The sequence below is a fragment of the Miscanthus floridulus genome, chromosome 18 (assembly GCF_019320115.1).
Source record: "Miscanthus floridulus cultivar M001 chromosome 18, ASM1932011v1, whole genome shotgun sequence".
NCBI lineage: Eukaryota > Viridiplantae > Streptophyta > Magnoliopsida > Poales > Poaceae > Miscanthus > Miscanthus floridulus.
This window is the reverse complement of record NC_089597.1, coordinates 14,419,817-14,439,247: the sequence shown is the minus strand read 5'-3', so window position 1 is coordinate 14,439,247 and position 19,431 is coordinate 14,419,817. Positions and strand designations below refer to the sequence as shown.

The 19,431-nt window shown below is 46.5% G+C and overlaps 1 protein-coding gene across 1 annotated transcript; it reads left to right on the top strand.

The window, feature by feature from the left end:
* Positions 1-432: 432 nt before the first annotated feature.
* On the top strand, positions 433-3,126 carry LOC136521549 (ATP-dependent Clp protease proteolytic subunit-related protein 2, chloroplastic-like). Its single transcript, XM_066515297.1, has 9 exons — positions 433-584; positions 679-725; positions 813-885; positions 1,330-1,450; positions 1,548-1,685; positions 1,966-2,082; positions 2,178-2,246; positions 2,322-2,417; positions 2,605-3,126. Exons 1-9 carry the CDS (start codon positions 517-519, stop codon positions 2,752-2,754), a joined length of 879 nt encoding a protein of 292 aa, XP_066371394.1. The 5' UTR covers positions 433-516; the 3' UTR covers positions 2,755-3,126.
* Positions 3,127-19,431: the final 16,305 nt, after the last annotated feature.

Sequence of the window (19,431 nt, the reverse complement as noted above, 5' to 3'; positions counted from 1 at the left end):
TCCACAGACACGGAGCGCCGCACAAATCTCGGTGCGGGTGGCGGCTACATCCCCTCCCCCGTTAGACTGTCTCCGGTCTCCAGTAGGTGACCCATATGGACACTTAAACTCAAAATGGGTAGCAGGAGACCTAAAATTAGTCTCTAACAGAGTATCTGTTCGCTTAAACTTATCAGCCGTACCGTTTCAGCGAAATAACAGTGTTTTTCTCTCAAAAAATCAGTATCAGCATCAACTGTTTTCCCAGCCAGCTAACACAGGGCCTCATTTTGGGTTACCTGAGAGGCACAACCTAAATATGAGTATCCTCTCTTCTGGAAAACTTATTTATAGAAATGATTTTCTTTTGGATTTTGTTGTTGGAGAAGATGTCGAATGAATATTGAACCCTTTGCCCAAACATCGAATCGGTGTTGTATTTTGGGCGTTGTCCAGTCTTATCCACTGGGTAACTCGCTTGCGAGCTCGTCGCTCCCACCAAGCTGTCGTCCCCCGACCACTCCGCCGGCCGCTCCAATGGCGGCGCCGGCCAACTCCTCATGCTTCCACCCCCGTGCCACCGCCAGCCCGCCGTCTTCTCTCAGGTCGGTCACCTCCTCCCTGCTTCTCCGACCCCTTTCGCACCCTAAACCCTACCCCCTCTGAGCCCCCGGATTCTCTGTGTTTCCGCTCTTGCAGCGTCGGCACCAAGGTCTTCGTCGGGCTCAGGGCGCAGACCAAGCTCGGTGAGATTCAACCGAAATTTGTTTAAATTTGTGGCGGATTCGTCTTCTGGGTTTGATTTTGGTTTCCGGGTTGAGGATGGTGAGCAGGGTCGTCGGAGTCGTCGTGCCCGAATGTCAGCGCTGGGTTCTACACTGCCGTCAACCGGAGGATCTCTCTGGGGTGAGTGTGCGTCGATCCCTAATTGCTATGTGTGCTTGGGTAGATCTTTGCTTGTTGCCTAGGTGTATGTCTGCTCTGTTTTGGTATTTGGATGTTATACCATCTTAGTCTTAGTCTCATGGGATGTGACACTTACATGGATGCTGGCTATGCTTGCTGAGCTGAGATGAGATTGCTCACTGCATTAGGTTGTGGTGGTCAGTCCAGTATTGTTGACAGATACTGAAACAGATGAGTTTTGTTTCCAAACTAAGATGACATCATGAGCGCTTCTATCAGATTGTCAGTTAATGAACGGAGAAATTACTTGTTACGTCTCTTATAACAGTAGTGGATATTTTAGATAGCAATATAGCATTTGAATAGCCATAAACCTCAATGATCCTGACATGGTTTGTTGGGCACATTTCTCATCTCAGTGTTCTGCAAATTTACCCTTGGTAGGTTGTCAAACAAGAAGGCAACCAGAGCCCGCATTTCGATGATGCCTATTGGTACTCCACGGGTGCCTTACAGAACACCTGGTGAAGGAACCTGGCAATGGCTTGACATATGGAATGCTCTGGTAAGACCCAATAACACTGATTATATCCTTCCTTGGGTGTACATAACTCTGTTTTCTTGCTGTGCATGGATAAGTAATTTGAACTGTCCATGTGCAGTACCGTGAGCGGATTATCTTCATTGGGGACAATATAGATGAAGAGTTCAGCAACCAAGTGTTGGCAAGCATGCTGTATCTTGACAGCATTGATAATTCCAAAAAGATAATGTTATACATTAATGGACCAGGAGGAGATGTAAGGACCTCAGAATACTATTATTGTACTTGTGTTGGTCTCCTTTTATTTTCACTGTTACACTTTTCATATAAAAAAAATGAGTCCATGATTCTCTGACCTTCTACCTACTATACTATCATCAAGACATAAATTGTGAATAGTTGATTTTGCATATTACAGATATCTTGTTTTGACTGCTTTTAAAATATTCATATAAGTAATAAAAAAGTCCATGACACTCAGGTTGCCCTAAGATACTTATGTTACATTCGAATCCAAACTTACCATGGTGTTGCAGCTTACTCCGTGTATGACACTATACGATACCATGCTAAGTCTAAAAAGTCCTATTGGCACGCACTGCTTGGGCTTTGCATTCAACCTGGCAGGATTTATTCTTGCAGCTGGTGAAAAGGTATTACTACTTAGTATTGTCTTTCCATTGACCATATGTGGCATTAATATGCTCAAGTATAATGCCTATTTCTGTTGTTCTGTATTGTTATTAAGGGTTCACGTACTGGTATGCCTCTATGCCGGATTTCACTTCAGTCACCTGCTGGAGCAGCTCGAGGCCAGGTTTGTAAACTTAACTGTTTAATACGGGAAATGGCTACATTTTACAGTCTTGATTTATTGGACCTTTCTCTGCAGGCTGATGATATAGAAAATGAAGCGAACGAGCTTATTCGTATCAAGAACTATCTCTATGGCAAGCTCGCAGAGCACACAGGTCATTCTGTCGAGAAGGTAAGAATTTCTGATTACATGAGCTTCTTTCTCGTCCCATTACTGGCATATGATGGTTTGGTTTGCTCTAGCCCGTGGTATCTCATGATGAAGTCCCATAGAGGATCATGTATTATAATTTTTCCACTTGTCTTTCGTAACTTCAGTTCAAGCATCCCTTTCTTCTCAAACATTTACTTATTTGCAGATCCATGAGGACCTCTCTAGGGTGAAGCGCTTCGATGCTGAAGGGGCTCTCGAATATGGGATTATTGACCGTATTATCAGGCCTTCTAGGATCAAGAAAGAGGGCTCCACTGCCCAAAGGAGGGATATGCGAAATCTGGGACTTGGCTAATAGATGCTATCGTATTGTATCAGATTTTTGTGTGCCGGACTTCGCTACTCCAAACTTCAACTTGCGGTTTCAGACTCTAGGACAGAGATAAGCAGGGTTGCAGGAAAGCTGGCTGAAGTTGGGTGTAGCAGCTCTTCCTTTCATTTCATCATATGTATCAAGAAATGCAGCACATGGTACTTGGTGCGAGAATGCCCTTGTTGGAGAGCAATGCAACTGTCCGAAGCTTTATGCATAGGTATTTTGTTGGTGTGCAGTGTCTAGTATGCTTTTGCTAACTGTCAGTATTGTATTGCTGAGTTTGTTGATGAACACAGCAAAGAAAAAGACCAGAGGGCACTAGCCTCTAGCGTCTCGTGCGCTACTTTTGCACCATCAATCAGGTGCCCATGTTTTGATGGAGACTACAGTTACATGCAGGAGTACCACTCCTCTTTTCCAGGCTACTACTCCCTCCGTCCTGTAAATTTTGCAATTGTAAGACCTGAGGGAGGTACCAATGCACAAGGCAAATGACCAAAATACCCCTACTGTTGCTCTGACATACTAAACCAGAGTTCAGTTCCATAATCATTGCACAGGATATGGTCCTAGAAAAAATTGTAGCTGGTGTTACACGTGTCTTTACACAAAGGTTGGCACAACCTGGCCAGAAGAAAAAATAAACAAAACTTCCATGAACACTAGTTTGTGGCTGAGAATGATCCACGCGGCTGTCGGTCGTGTTTTTTTAGCGTTCAAGAGACTTCCGTGACCTGAGGGAGAGCAGATGGCGTATAGGGTCTTTACGTGGGTCCCACTTGATGTGATAGCCTGTCATGATACTACTCTAGGATTGTAAAATTTGTGGGACAAATTTGAACTCTAAAATTGCAAAATTTACTGGACGGAGGGAGTATATGTTAGTTTTCTATAATGATATATCAGGTGCCCATGTTTGGTGTATCTTCATATCAATGTGACAGCAGGCTGTTGGGAGAAGAGGGTAGCTTTCAATAGAGCAGCAGCCACTGGTGGTGACCACTGACCAGCCACCTTACATGCTGTGCGTAAACGTGGCGAATGTTTCTTCATCGAAGAAGAAACCGATGTTCCGGAAAGGATGCCCATTGGGAGGCGAAAGGAATGCTACCAGCCTACCAGGAGTTCCAAATGCACCAGCACATTGCACTGACCACTCAGCCTGCTTTGACATGGTTTCAATTTGCAAAGATGCTGCATACGCTACTGTTGACGAAACAGATGAAAATGTGCAACAACTCCAGATGTGACAGTCCAACGGACATGACCAGCAGGTCTCCTGGCCGTTAGGGCAGCTCCAGTGTCGCGTCGAACGGAACTGTGACTGTCAGGCCACGCAAGCAAAGATTCCACTCCTCTGTGCACGAACCGAGCATGCTCCAGTGCTACATCCACTTTTCTCTCCATGGATCCACAACAAACAATAAACAAAAGAGAAACCACAGCACATCTGGTGGTGGCTCGCTCCTTACATGCACAGAATCAATATTCTCGCTCGCGATCTTATCACCCATGCTTATCAAGTATGATATAGCATTTTCTCCAGCCCAACAAAACAACATCAGTCGACTTATAAGCCATAAGCGAACAGGGTTCTGTTCCCTCGCGTTGAACCGAAAACTTGCGTCGAACCTAGGAATCTTTTCCTACGGCTCAGTTGCTCCAGTGTGTGAATCGAACTTTCACTGCTTTCTCTTTCCGCTCGGTTACGAAATCAAAAATTAATTGCACAGTACGACTCAGTAACAGGCTGTAGAGCTGCTCTTACTACTCACCAAATTGGTAATAATGGCAGACCACCGTCTCCCTGTGTCCAGACTCCAGACATGGACTCATTCCGGTGTATTATCACTGCAGGAAGATTATCATTCGCTCGAGCTCCGAGGTTTCCGCAACTGGACATAAATAAACAAAGGCTATTTTTTTTGTATTAAAAAAACAACAAACATACATCCCAAAGTAGCTCATGTTTAAAGTTAAACTATTTCAAATTTGACTAAATTTATACAAAAAAAGTATTAATGTTTGTGAACCAAATAAGTATTGTTAGAATTATCATGAAATATATTTTAATATTATGCCTATTTTGTGCCACAAATTTTGGCATTCTTTGGTCAAAGTGAAATCGGTTTGACTTAGGAGAAATCTAGATCGAGCATCAGTTATTTTGGGATGAAGTGGGTATGCCGTTATATAAGAGATAATCTAAAGCACCCCCCTAAATTTGTATCTAAATAACCCATATATGTTATTATGGAAAGACAACATAAAGTATCACACACCTTGGTCATTATGAAAGAAAATATAAAGTAGTCCTTGTATGGGAATAACAAGGGTGGGTAATTTATATTATATATCAACACTCTATGTCAACAAATTGTGTAAGTTATTACTTTTGATAAATTTGTACATTTTAATTGAAACATCCAAGCATATCTACATTGATAGTTGTTATAAAGCACTCTATTTTGTAAAAAGATACTAATACACACATAATTATTCTTCTATTGAGGAAATTCAACATCAAGTTTGCCCAAACAATACTGGTTTATGATAATGTAGTAACTAATAAACAGTCTAGGACGTAGAGTATATTTTTTATAAAACACAAAAATAGAGTTTTGAATAAAAGGTACCGTAACCCATGGATTTGAATAAAAAAATATGGATAAAAATACAGATAACTAATAAAGTCAACATGTTAGGTTCATAAACCCGGGGTCCCTCGTGGACCGGCTTCCCAACAAAGGCTCGGCCCGAGCAGGCAACGCACGACTCATGGGCCTGCCCCAAGTATCTGAACATAAGGCTAGAAGAGGCGATCCAATCACCGACCGAAAGGCCTGGCTGAGGAGGAGCGGCGCCCGTTTTCCAACTCCGGCCCACCTCTTCGACCTGGAGCACTTACTTCGATCTCCAGCGCGCCACCGGACGGCCTCTCCGATCGGAAGGCCTGGCCAAAGCACTACTTCTGACTCTGACCCCACGTCTCCGACCGGGGTACGTAAAAACCCCGCTCACTGCTCTTCTCCAACTGGCGCAACTAGAGCCGACTGGGACCAACCGACCGGGGACGTCCCGCTCGGAAAGGACTAGAGAACGAACAGAGAAAGCAAAGCAAGGCACACAAGTCAAACCATGATACCAGGGATCGTACTCTGTACACCTGCAGAAACAGTACTCTGCAGCCTCCCTGACACAAACAGTGTTGTAGGCGCCGATATTTTCCCTACAGTATTATGGGCGCCATTAACTCCCATACGGTAAGGCTCCTCCCACATGCCTCTGGGCATCGACAGTGTTGTGGGCGCCGGCATTTACCGTACCGAGTGAACATAGTGAAACCCCTCACATGCCTCTGGGCATCAACAGTATAGCAGGTACCGACATCTGCCATACCCGAACAAAACGACGCAACCTCCCACGTGCATCCGACATCCAACAGTGTTGTGGGCGCCTACCATCATCCTGTACCCGCCGGCGTGGGCAACAAGGCTCAGAAGCATACGTACTCTCTCCCTCTCACTTGTAAGGCCATCCCCTTCATCTATAAAAGGGGATGCGCTCTCTCCCAACATAAAAGTGATTCCAGATTCATTAGATCGATCAAGTTCACTAGTTCACAACCACAGAACCGCCAGGTTCGAACTTCAAGCACACGCTTGAACACTTAGCTCATAGCGGAGCTCCTGTCGCTCTCGGCCCTTTCGACTGGAGCCCGACCGGACCTCTTGTACCCTCATCTTTCTCCTTCTCGTTTGTAATCCCACTGCAAACTTCGAGCACCTAGGCTCAGGAATAAAGTCACCGACCGACTCAAAGTCGACGTAGGGCACATTGCCTGAACCAGTATAAACCCTGTGTCATTGAGTGCTAGGCCACCTCCGATCATAACGTACAACAAAACTACAAATATTTACTTGTTGGTCACTTTCTGCACCGACACAACATTTGAAAGCTAAAGTCTAGATTCATTACATCACAACTAATAATGGGATGCAACAAGAGCTAATCTATCACAACCGGATATAGAGATCATAGAGTATCTTATTGTGCATTGTTAGAGATGCTCACATCTTGGTCTCCAAGTCGAATTGGTGTCATCAGATTATCAGCCTCTATAGGGATGACGACGTCACGACGGAGACGGTCATACGACAACCACCCCCAGCCCAAGGGAGCTCAACACCATGCATGGGCACCTTATTCTTCCCTTCGTTGATCCATGAAGGGCTGTGTTAGAAAATGGATACAAAGAGCGTGAAGATAAGCAATTTTTTGATTGATTGTAATAAGTAGTACTAAATTGTCCACAAACGTTTAATCAGCTCTCGTTTTTTAGTCTGAATTTTGGCACGCGGGGGCTCCAGCTCTCCTTTGAATCAGAACTGGGACCGGGGTCACCCGGCTTCAGCTCCTGCAAGGATCGGAGCAGAAACTGGGGTTCAAAAAACAATAGGGGAGTGGTCTGCATGCATCGGACCCCAAAACCCGGCTGAATAGCAGAGGCCGTGCACTGTCCACATCTGGCTGTGCAGCCGACCTGCAGAGCGCAGGAGCGGATAAGCGCACAGTTTGTTAGCAGATAATGACAACCCAGGTAGGGCCTTTTGGCCACACCAACTTCAAGAAAGCAACCCAGGCCGGGAGCTGCATGCATGGTTGTAGTTGTGCTAGGCCTGGTTTAGATTGCAAGTTTTTTCACTCTCTTTCTCATCACATCAAATCTTTGGACATATGTATGGAGTATTAAATGTAGATAAAAAAATAACTAATTACACAGTTTGATTGTAAATTACGAGACGAATCTTTTGAGCCTAGTTAGACCATGATTGGACAATAATTGTCAAATACAAACGAAAATGCTATAATGTAAAATATTAATTCCTAACCTCAATCTAAACAAGACCCTACACGAAAGAAGCAGGCCATTCAGACGGGCGGGCCCCACCGGGCGGTCAACATCATCATTCATCAGAGTGGTTGAGAGGAGAGACCTGCATGCATGCACTGATGGACACTGTCTCAATCTCTCACAGTCCCATTCATTCACATGAATGAAGGCCTGAAGGGGGAGGAGGAGATGGATGGATGAGAGAGAAAGGAACATTACTCCATATCATATGCAGACAGACACAAGCAAAAAAGAATCAGCCTTGAGCCACTCCTGCCTGCACTTGCACTCCCTGGTGTTGCATGCACTTGCAGACAGCCCCTCCCTCTCCCTCTCCCTCTCTCTCTCTCTAGACTAGAGAGAGAGGTGCATGGATCCATGGCAGTAATAAACCTAAAATTCAACACTTGCCCTTGCAGTGCAAAGTGATGCTGCCTCTCTCAATCCTAGGATGTACGGCTCCATCTGTTCAAAAAAAGAGTGACGTTTTTTACTTTCAGACATCGTGTTTGATCGTTTATTTTATTAAAAAAATTTATATAAATTATAAAATAAATAAATAATTATTAAAGTATATCTAATAATAAAATTAGTTATAATAAAGTAGAAGATATTTATAAAAAAAATTGAATAAAACGAATGATCAAACAAGATCTCTGAAATAAAAAATGACGCTCTTTTTAGGAGGGAAGGAGTACTTGCCTGATCTCTCACTCACCTAGCTAGCTCCCTCAGCTAGGCTAGGCTATCCCCTCTCTGCTACTGTGGCTGCAGGCAAAACCTTCAGTTTGGATTTCTTTTTACATCCTTGTCCTGGTGTGGTGTGCTAGCAGCTTCGTCCATCAGTCAGAGATCGAGCAACAAGAAGAGAACAATCCTACTCCCAAATATTCTTAACGCTCCCTAGCTAACTTACCGAGGGGTTAATGGTAACTATCCAATCCAATCCCCTGCAGCTGTCAATTCAGACGACAGCAAGCCAGTTCCCTGTAGAGTGAGAAGATGCCACAGAACTACACAGTGTGGGTTAGTTTACAAATATGCATGCATGGGCACAAAAAAGAACCACCACTAGTCATTTTATTACAGACAAAACCATGCACGAGAGACTTGCAGACAAGTGACGAGTAATACGTGAGATAGATAGAAGCTTTAAGTTTCCACTCTAAAACTTTACACCCCGTTATATCGGATGTTTGGACACATACATAGAATATTAAATATAAATTAAAAAATAACTAATTACATAATTTGCGACTAATTTGTGAGACGAATCTTTTAAACCTAATTAGTTCATAATTTGACAATAAAGTGCTACAGTAAGTAACACATGTGCTAATGACAGATTAATTATGCTTAATAAATTCGTCTCGTGGCTTACTGCCAGATTCTGTAATTTGTTTTTTATTAGTATCTAAACATCTCATACGATATTCTTATATAACATCCAATGTGACATCTAAAACTTTACACATATAACATCCGACATGCCATCTAAAACTTTACACGCGGAATCTTAAGAAGGCCTTATTCTTGTTCATCATGAGTAACCTGCACGACAGCTTAGAAACTGAACTGTCTTCTCGATGTATCGAATGCCTGAAAAACTCACATGTACATATACCAAACAAAAGTTGGAGTACGTACACGCGTAGACCGAGACGTACGGGAGAGAGAGTGTGTGTTTGTACAGTGTGTAAATAAACGTCACAGGATATACACGTACACACGTCCTTTGCTGACGAGGGCGCCGCGTTCCAACCCAATCCCCTCGTTTTCAGCAACTGTACGTACGTACACGCATGCATCGGAACATGTATGACGTATGTGTACACGATGACAATGACACCGATGTACTAGTAGTACCAGACTACCAGTACTGGTACACGAGCTACACGTACTGACAGCAACATTCTTTTTAGGTTTTTTTTCCCCAGAGATGCATGCATGGACCAGGACAGTCAGACGACGATCGATCTCTGACACTTCATCACCTGTCAGGGGCGCTGGGCGGGGCATGCAGTAGTCATCGTGTGCCTGCTGCTGCCACCCGGCCGGCCCCACCGCATTGTTGACCGCCGATCGACGACCAGCGTGGAGCGCACGTACGTACGTATCGCTATCGCCATCGGTCTCTGTCAGTATCAGAAATACGGAGCTTGAAATACTGGGCTACCACCGAGAGCAAGAGTACGTAAAAGTGTCGTTTTTAGCTTTCAGACACATCTTATTTGATCATTTGTCTTATTTAAATTTTTTATATAAATATTATATATTTTGTTATGATTTATTTTATCATTAAAGATATTTTAATAATAATTTATTTATTTTATAATTTACATACAATTTTTGAGTAAGACGAACGGTGAAACATGACGTGTGAGAGTAAAAAACAATACTCTTTTTTGTTGACGTAGGGAGTACGCTGAAAGAGACAACGGAAATATATACTGTAACAGTCTTGTCGGACATGTGCGTGCACGGTGGACGACGACCGACGACGTGATGAAGCAACCGGCCGGGTACGGTGGCTCGGCTGGGTGTCGCCGTCGCCGTCGCCACTCGCGGCCGGCCATGGCCATGGCGCGGCGTGGCGTGGCTGTCATCGATCAGGCGCGGTGACAGGCACACCCGTACGCCCTCCGCCGGCCTCAGCTGCAGTCAGCTCTGCACACTGAGCAGTTGAGCACTCGCACGAAGAGACGAGACGGCGCGCGACAGAGAATCAGAGATCCATTTCGCTCGGACCGAATCTCCTTGGGGCCTCACACACCTCTGACCGTGATCGAATCGATCGCCTGGTTTTGTTTTGGCTATTCACATTGCTTTTTGGCCTTCTGGGGAGAAGTAGTAGTCCTTGTTCAGCTGTTCATGGATACATGGAATAAGACTGCAAGAGGGATCGATCTGATTTATACTTTTATATATATTATTTTTTGCATTCTAAATTACAAGATATTTTGATTTTTTTTAAATACATAGCTTTTGTTATGCACTTAGATATACACTATGTCTATATATATATAGTAAAAATAATGTATCTGCTAGAAAAGCCAAAATTTCTTATAATTTGGAACGGCGGTATTATATGTCTGTCTCTTTTCTTCATTCTCCTCTAATTAATTAAATACTTCTTTGGAGCATAAGTCTATTGTTATAAATTCTTATATACACTTTTGTAAAATTCTTGCGTTCCAAAAGAGTTAGTATTCTGCACATCAGCATAATTTGTGGGATGAAACAGCACGATTCCTCAGTCTGATTTGTTTTATAAAGAAGAAAAAGGACCAATCATTATGCTGGCGAATCCAACAGTCATCACCACGTGTAATCATGTGATTGGGCGAACATGCAACGTATCTGGTTAATGACCATCAACGAACCACTTGCTAGTATATATAGTACTATAATGAAGTACAACACCCTGCTATATATATATATATATATATATATATATATATATATATATATATATATATATAGAGAGAGAGAGAGAGAGAGAGAGAGAGAGAGAGAGAGAGAGAGAGAGAGAGAGAGAGAGGTTTTGTTTGGGATCAAGGAGCGGAAGGCGAAAATATGATCATATGGAGCAAATCCATCTACACCACTAGTCGCATGCCCCTTATTAGCAAAGTTTATAGTGGGGCAAAAACCATGGGCTAGCATGGTGTGACGGTCATCATCACTGCAACGGAAGGAGATTAAACCTTCTTGTGGGTAGAAAAACTAATTGGTGCAAATAGCGTGACTAGTTTTTTTTTAAATATTAGTAGGCTCTTACAATAAACATTTTAAATATACACACTCTTTGTTCTTAAAAGACTAGCTACAAACTAAATTCACACATGTACAATAAAAATCAAACAATCTATTGTTTGCCCCTTATGCTTTTAATTAATGTACTTAGACCCCGTTTGGTACGACTTTGGCTCCTTGCATAGTGCATGGAGGAGATAGAACCACTGAACCGGTGAGACCAAAAATGGTGTCCCTTCACCGGCTCCTAGTTCACTGTCGACAAAAGATGCTCGACAGTCCACCGAGGGGTATTCCGCGATGGTAGATTTGTCGGTGGAGGTACGCGTAATCAGGAACCAGATGGTGACACAAGGCGCAGAGACAGCGATTTAGACAGGTTCGGGCCGTCTGATCGACGTAATACCCTACGTCCTGTGTCTTTGGTGGATTGTATTGAGATGTATTAGATAGATCTGTCCACTAGGGGACCCCTACCTCTCCTTATATACTCTGGAGGAGGTAGGGTTACAAGGAAAATATCATATTTGGTATTACACAATAGCTTGCGGTGCACGCCGAGCAGCGCCGTGCATGCCTTGATCTTGTGGGCTGGGCCACCTCTGATGGTGTGGCCCATGTCTTGGGGGCCATACCCCCATAGCTAGTCCCCGAGCCTAACAGTAGGTGACGTAGTCACGTGGTGCTAGGGTCATAAAGTAGAAGACCGGCCGAGCGGGCAGCCAGTCCCCCAGCGTAGCCTTGAGATGAGAACAAGCACATTCACCGCAAGGTGAAGTGTGCCCACTTAGTCCCCGAGCCTGTTGGAAGATGAAGAATGAATCTTGTAGCAGGGTCAAAGAAGTCTGAAAGCTTGCTGATGTCGTCTGACATGCGCGTATCAAGACCCCAGACGCGCTGTCCAAGATCAGCACCCTGATCCGAACAGCATGGAGCAGCTTGATAGCACACCGATGAGACGTAGCAAGATCCGACCACTGAGGAGTCCCCGGCGTAACCGACGATGTCCGACCACCCAGGGAGTTCCCGGCGTAGCTAGCGATGACCGAGCACCGAGGAGCGAGGAGTCCTCGGGGTCGCTAGCGATGACCGAGCATCGAGGAGCGAGGAGTCCTCGACATCGCTAGCGATGACCGAGCACCGAGGAGCGAGGAGTCCCCGGCATCGCTAGCGATGATCGAGCACCGAGGAGTCCTCGGTGTCGCTGGCGATGACCGAGCATTGAGGAGTCCCCGACATCGTTGGCGATGTCCGGGCACCGAGGAGCGAGGAGTCCCCGGCGTCGCTGGCGATGACCGAGCACCGAGGAGCGAGGAGTCCCCGGCGTCGCTAGCGATTCTCGAGCATCGAGGAGCGAGGAGTCCCTGGTGTCACTGGCGATGACCAAGCACCAAGGAGCGAGGAGTCCCCGGCGTCGTTGGTGATGTTCGAGCACCGAGGAGCGAGGAGTCCCCGGCGTCGCTGGCGATGACCGAGCATCGAGGAGCGAGGAGTCCTCGGCGTCGCTAGCGATGACCGAGCATCGAGGAGCGAGGAGTCCCCGGCGTCGCTGGTGATGACCGAGCACCGAGGAGCGAGGAGTCCCCGGCGTCGCTAGCGATTCTCGAGCACCGAGGAGCGAGGAGTCCCTGGCATCGCTGGCGATGACCAAGCACCGAGGAGCGAGGAGTCCCCGGCGTCGTTGGCGATGTTCGAGCACCGAGGAGCGAGGAGTCCTCGGCGTCGCTGGCGATGACCGAGCACCGAGGAGTCCCCGGCGTAGCTGGCGATATCTGAGTACCGAAGGGCGAGGAGTCCCTGGCATTGCTGGCGATGTCCGAGCACGGAAGAGTCCCCGGCGTAGCGGGCGACGTTCGAGCACCGAGGAGTCCCCGACGTCGCTGGCGATGTCCGAGCACCAAGGAGCGAGGAGTCCCCGGCATCGCTGGCGATGTCCGAGCACCGAAGAGTGAGGAGTCCCCGGCGTCGCTGGTGATGTCCGAGCACCGAGGAGTCCCCAACGTAGGTGGCGAGGTCCGAGTCCCGACGTAGCTGACGATGTCCGTGCAGTGAAATGTGCCCACTTAGTCCTCGAGCACGAAGTATCCGTGTGCCAATGAGTAACCGGCGTAGCTGGCGATGAAGCATGAGCGACGAACAGTCTGGTCAACTGGTCGACGGCGAAGTGAGCATTGAGTAGAAGCGACCAGCAAATAGTCCGATCAACTGGTCGGCGACGAAGTCCATGAACCAAACGGTCTGACCAGTTGATCGGTGGAGAAGTCCGAGCACCAGGTGGTCCGAGCACCTGGACGATGATCCTGCAATACAAACATGTAGAATGGGTAGTACATGATTGAAAAATAAATGAACTCTGGAGAAAAATCAGCAATGGTGATGAAACGACGTATGTAGTTCGGCGATCAATTGGCGTGAAGATATATTTATATTTAATATAAACCGCCCGAACAGTTAGTGTGTAGCTGAGTCTCCAGCCCTAGCTAGCCCGTTAACCATAACGCGGAGCGCGGAGCTCGTGCACGTGTAGGAGGAACAGGCGTGACCAAGAAGCCGCTGCCGACCACCCATAACGCCGAGCGCGGAGCCCGTAGCATGTGTAGGGAGGAGCCGGAGATAGGGCCGTCTCTAGAGGCGTCCGAGCATCAACAGGACTGTTCGAGGGTTCGGAAAATCGTTTGGAGAGCAAATATGGAGAAAACAGATCGGAGAAATATTATGGCGATATATGGAGATTGAAGAATATTTAGAAGAATATTAAAGCATGACTTAGCTTTGGATGGAGCGTCTAGTCGGCGGTGTATGGCGTTATCTGGTCGACGATAGGATGGATGTTTTCAACCTAGTCAGCGAATATGTCCCTCAGGGCATGTTGGTAAGCGGCGGCGTTGGTGAACCCGAAGGGTAGGGCCATAACCCCTGGAGTTTCCCGAGCAGCCTCCGATAGATCTGGATCAGAGGGTGGTCGGCGCTGAACCAGAGTGTCCAGGGCTGTTTCGGCAATGAAGAGGCAATCGGCGAACTTCAGACCGACCCGATCGATGGATACGATCAGATCATCGTTGTTGATTTGCCTCCTCTGGTAGTGAGGAAGCAGGTGGCGAGTTATTGATGAAGGTGACCTCAGAGATGGTTCTGAGATTGGATCTGTAGTCGCAGGTGCTAATATAGCCAGCGATGAATCATCGTTGTCGACCGGCATGGATCTCCACGAGATTGATGACGAGAACGCGCTGTTGATTTGAGGTCCATCTGGCTCACCATGGATCAAGTGCACACCCCTACCTAGCGCGCCAACTGTCGACAAAAGATGCTTGGCAGTCCACCGAGGGGTATCCCACGATGGTAGATTATTTGGTGGAGGTGCGCGTAATCAGGAACCAGATGGTGACATAAGGCACAGAGACAGCGATTTAGACAGGTTCGGGTCATCTGATCGACGTAATACCCTACGTCTTGTGTCTTTGGTGGATTGTATTGAGATGTAGTAGATAGATCTGTCCACTAGGGGACCCCTACCTCTCCTTATATACTCTGGAGGAGGTAGGGTTACAAGAAAAGTATCCTATTTGGTACTATACAATAGCTTGCGGTGCACGTCGAGCAGCGCCATGCACGCCTTGATCTTGTGGGCTAGGCCACCTCTGATGGTGCGGCCCATGTCTTGGGGGCCATACCCCCACATTCACCTTGAGAAAAAGGGATAAAAAGGTTCCATGCTACAATGTAATGGAGGATCTAGACTTCCATAGCCGACCAAAGCTCCACCAAATAAGACCTTAGTAAAAAGAAGCCATGTGCGCATTTGCTCACCAGAGACACAAAACCCCTCTCTCTCACATGCAACTTTGATTGCGGGTTCTTTGGCCAGTCAATTACAATTGGCAACATCTCATCAACGACGATGCCCTTGAGCAAGCCTTCCCCAACAAAAAATGAATCCATCACTGTGGCAGAACCGCCCGAAATAGCATGCTTCCGGAAGCGCTCGTCTTCCACCAGATACTAAGCACCCTAAAAGTAAGCTACATCGCATAGTTCCGTCGAGCGCACCCCAAGGGAGAACTCGAATAATCCATGTTTTTCCTCTAGAATCCAATAATGAGAACGAGTTTATAATACTTAGTCCATTTCATACCAAGAGTTCTCAGAAAATACATTATTACAATACCAAGTTCAGAGTGCAGAATTTAAACAGCGGAATTAAATTAAACATCTATCGATAAGATACAAGGATCCGTCTATGCCCACCAGAAGAATCCTCCACACAACAGCCATTCCTCAAGCTGCACCTGCAATAGGGGTAAATAAACCCTGAGTACACAATGTGCTCACAAGACTTACCCGACTCCAAAGGATATGGTAAGCTTTATGGTTTGCTGGGTTTCCTTTTTGTGAAAAGCAATACTAGTAGTGAATCCTTATGTATGTATCTTATTAGCAGTCATGATTAGTTCATTAGCTAACCATTCTATGTAAGCACATGTTCTACTTTCAAGCAAGAGTTGAGCAATCAGATCCATTTCACCATCTTTCATCTTCTAGTTCAAGCGCGAAGTGAAGTGGTGGAGGCTAGCCACGGCACGAGCGGTGACGGGCCTTAACGGCACAGCGGCGAGCAAAGCTCCAAAATTGGAGCTCGGCGTGACACGAGTCAAGGTGGGGTGGGGTCGGCTGGAGAGGGGGCGTGAAGGTGGAGACACGAGCACGAGGAATTGATGAGAGGTGCTCGCTCTCTGGCTTCACCGTGACGTGATGCAACGGTAGCGGAAAATAGAGGGAGAAGAGGGAAAGAGAGAGACGGCGCGACAGGTGGGCTTGGCTCATCCTTGCCCTGGTGGGACATGAGCGGCAGGAACAGGAGGCCCATGCATCGGCGCTAGCCGACAGGCATGCGCGCCCGACGAACGTGGCCCATGTGGCCGCAGTGCCTTGAATGGCATGGCGACGATGGCTCGCCCATGTGCGTGCGGCAGAGGCAACACGCATAGGGGAAGCAATAGCACAGAGGTGCAGTGGACCGACGCAGATGCGACGACGATGAGATGGCAGCGACAGCATCGCGACATGAGGAGGGTCAGCAGTGCGGACACGACAGCAGCGTAGCACGGCTGTGGCGGCACCCAAGATGACAGCGTGAGGCAGAGCAGCAGGGCACGGGGCTAGTGGCTCGCTGCGGCCGGCCTCGGCCAAGCCCAGGCGGCTCGACCGGCCAAGCGCGGTGGCACGGTTGACCGCGCAGGACGCGGCCATGTGCGTGGCGTGAGAAGGCCGCGCGGTGACCGCGCACCCGGCGCCAACCAACCCGAGACAGTGACACGCATGAATTTTAAAGCGTTCAATACGACCAAACGATTGCTTTAGGACCTAAACCATCTTCACCATGCTCAAGATGACACATGAGACTACCAAATTGAGCTATAACACTACACCACTCCTTAACCCAATCTCTCACAATAAATTGCTAAACATATCAGAGTCTAACTGTTGGCAAACTTAAAAATTTCTAAGTTTTTGAGCTGAATTTGATTTCTATTTGCGATTTCTAAGCTAGTGGAAATATTAGCTAGTAATATCATTTTTCGACCGCAAGTATTTCATTGTCATCTACAAAGTTTGTACTTCCAACTTTATTAAGGTGACACATATATATTCTATAGCATTTTTGCTTAATAAAAGTTTGTTTTAAACCCTAAGTGATATAACATGACTATCGAATCAACTTTCGTTTCACATTTTAGTTGATCGTTTTGAGTTACAGAAATTGATCTAAACACTTTATTACATGCATTAACACATAAACATGATGCTCATGACATGTTTTAGTAAATGATTTACCGTGTAACACCGAGGGTGTTACAATCACCACCAGCGCTAGTGAACAACCTCATGCTATAGCTGGTTGGCGACAGGCTTCTCCCATGCTATTCAATGGAACCATTGTTTGCGATGCTAATACGGCCCGCTTACACTTTACGTCTAGAGGATAGACGTAGAAGGGCAGAGCCAACGATGCATAGAAAAGTGCGAGGGAAGAGAAGGTAGGCGTGGACGCTTGCCGGCCGGTGCATGCCTCCCTCCGTTGTGGGCGGGTCATCGGGGGCACAGTCAAAGGTTCTGGGCAAAAGCTCAGCTCAGATTAGTCTGGGCCAGCGACAAGGAATTCCTTCTTGAAGGCGTCACTGAAGAACATATTGCTGTTGCTTCTCCTGGATCGGCCCGATCAATGCAGTTACCCCCCCCCCCCCCCGACACAAGGCTCGGGCGAAAGCCTTGCCAAGCTCTTGCTTGGCTGACGATGATTACGTTTTGGCGTCATTCACCTCCCTGGTGGCATCGTTGAAGAGGTCTTGTGAGTTGGTGTGGTAGTCTTTGCATTTCGCTATTGTATTTGTGGTTCTGCCACTTTTCGCCCTAGTGCTGGGGCGTCTTGATGTTGTTGTTGTTTTTCCCTCTTTAATATTTGTAAAAAACAAAACAAGCCGATTTGGGCTATATCAATATATATTTAGGTGGGGAGTAATCCCCCGGTGACATTAAAAAAAATTGCTTCGGTAATTTTTAGTTTTTTAGCATAGCTCTTGTACACATATTGTTCTTTTTCATTTTATTGTCTTTATTAGGGCAAGTACATTAGTGTTGTCTTATAGTAGATGATGTCATGATGTAACGCCAAGTTAATCTTGAGTCAACTTATATAGCAAGTTTTTTTAGTTGGCTCATATATAGTAACTCATAATTCCTTAATTTGTACATAGAACAAATGAAACATTGTGAGTCTCATGGCAAAAACAACTCATACAATGATGCGGGAGTTATCTCATAGTTCTAAATTATGAGATGGTTACCCTGCAAAAATATGATGTAGGCAGTTGATCAAATCTCATTAAAAGAAGTTGTGCCTCAATGTTGTATTATATGGTGTTTATGCTTCAGTGTTTTCTTAGCAGATCTGACTCGTTAGGCCTAGATCTAATCGCGCACTCTTCTTATTCCATTAGACATGGGCCCTCTAGTTTAATTTAGGCTGTATTATATCATCATAAAATTTGATGATGTAGATTTTTTGTTTTCGGTTGAGCTAAGTTGTAATTTTTATATTAGTCCCTCTCGATAGATATATATGGTGGCTTTTTTAATACTACTAGTGTAATAAGATAAGTTTAAATCCAGTATTGAGTTCAGCCTTACCGAACAAGCTGAAAACGTAAAAGAATTTGAAAGCTACAATTTCACTGAAGTATATCTAGCGGTTTGTAATGTGTTCCGAACCAAAAAAAAAAAAAACTACTGGTCTATGTGTTTTCTCCTGTGTATATTGTAGAGGTCCATTAAGATCTGTCGTGTGATCTCTCGGTCTCTCGCACATCGAGGGCTTGTTTGGAATGCGGGAAAAAATTTATGTTTCTACGTTTTTTTGTAAAATTAAACTGATTTATGTGAAATTCCGTGACACATAGAAGCCCTGGTCCCGCAGCCTGCTGAAATTTTATAACGACCGTGACGAGGTCGCACTGGACTGCCACCGCCACCGCCACTGCCACTGCCACTGCCACTGCCACTGCGTGATCTGCCACCGCGGCCAGGGCCAGCCTCGCCTCATACCCTCACTCACGCCTCGGATGTATGCATGCGGTGCGCAGTGCGCAGTGCGCACGCACGCACGCACGAACGCCCGGCCGCCCTCCCGCCCGCGGCCAGGGCCCACGGCAACACGACGACGCAACGCGTGCAGTGGCTGCAGGAGGCCACCGCCGCCCGTCTTTTGGCCGTCCCATCCCATCTCCTCCCAGTCCCAGCTTTGAGCTGCATGCTTTCTCTCTCTAGCTGTTGCGCGCCATACCTTCCCAACTGTTGCTGCCTCGAAAAGGCGCCAGGTGCACGTGTGCCCCGGCCTGAGGCCCTGACCACCACCACACACTCTCTCTAGCTCCTCTCTCTCCAGCGCTCTCTCTCTCCTCTCTCACATCACACACATATCACACCCACACACATCGCGTCACATGCAT

Bases quoted from the DNA above. Each gene is read 5' to 3' on its own strand.
- LOC136521549 (XM_066515297.1), top strand. From the start codon at position 517: ATGGCGGCGCCGGCCAACTCCTCATGCTTCCACCCCCGTGCCACCGCC. The intron at 726-812 runs GTGAGATTCAAC...GATGGTGAGCAG, and splicing joins CAGGGCGCAGACCAAGCTCG to GGTCGTCGGAGTCGTCGTGC. The intron at 2,083-2,177 runs GTATTACTACTT...ATTGTTATTAAG, and splicing joins TTCTTGCAGCTGGTGAAAAG to GGTTCACGTACTGGTATGCC.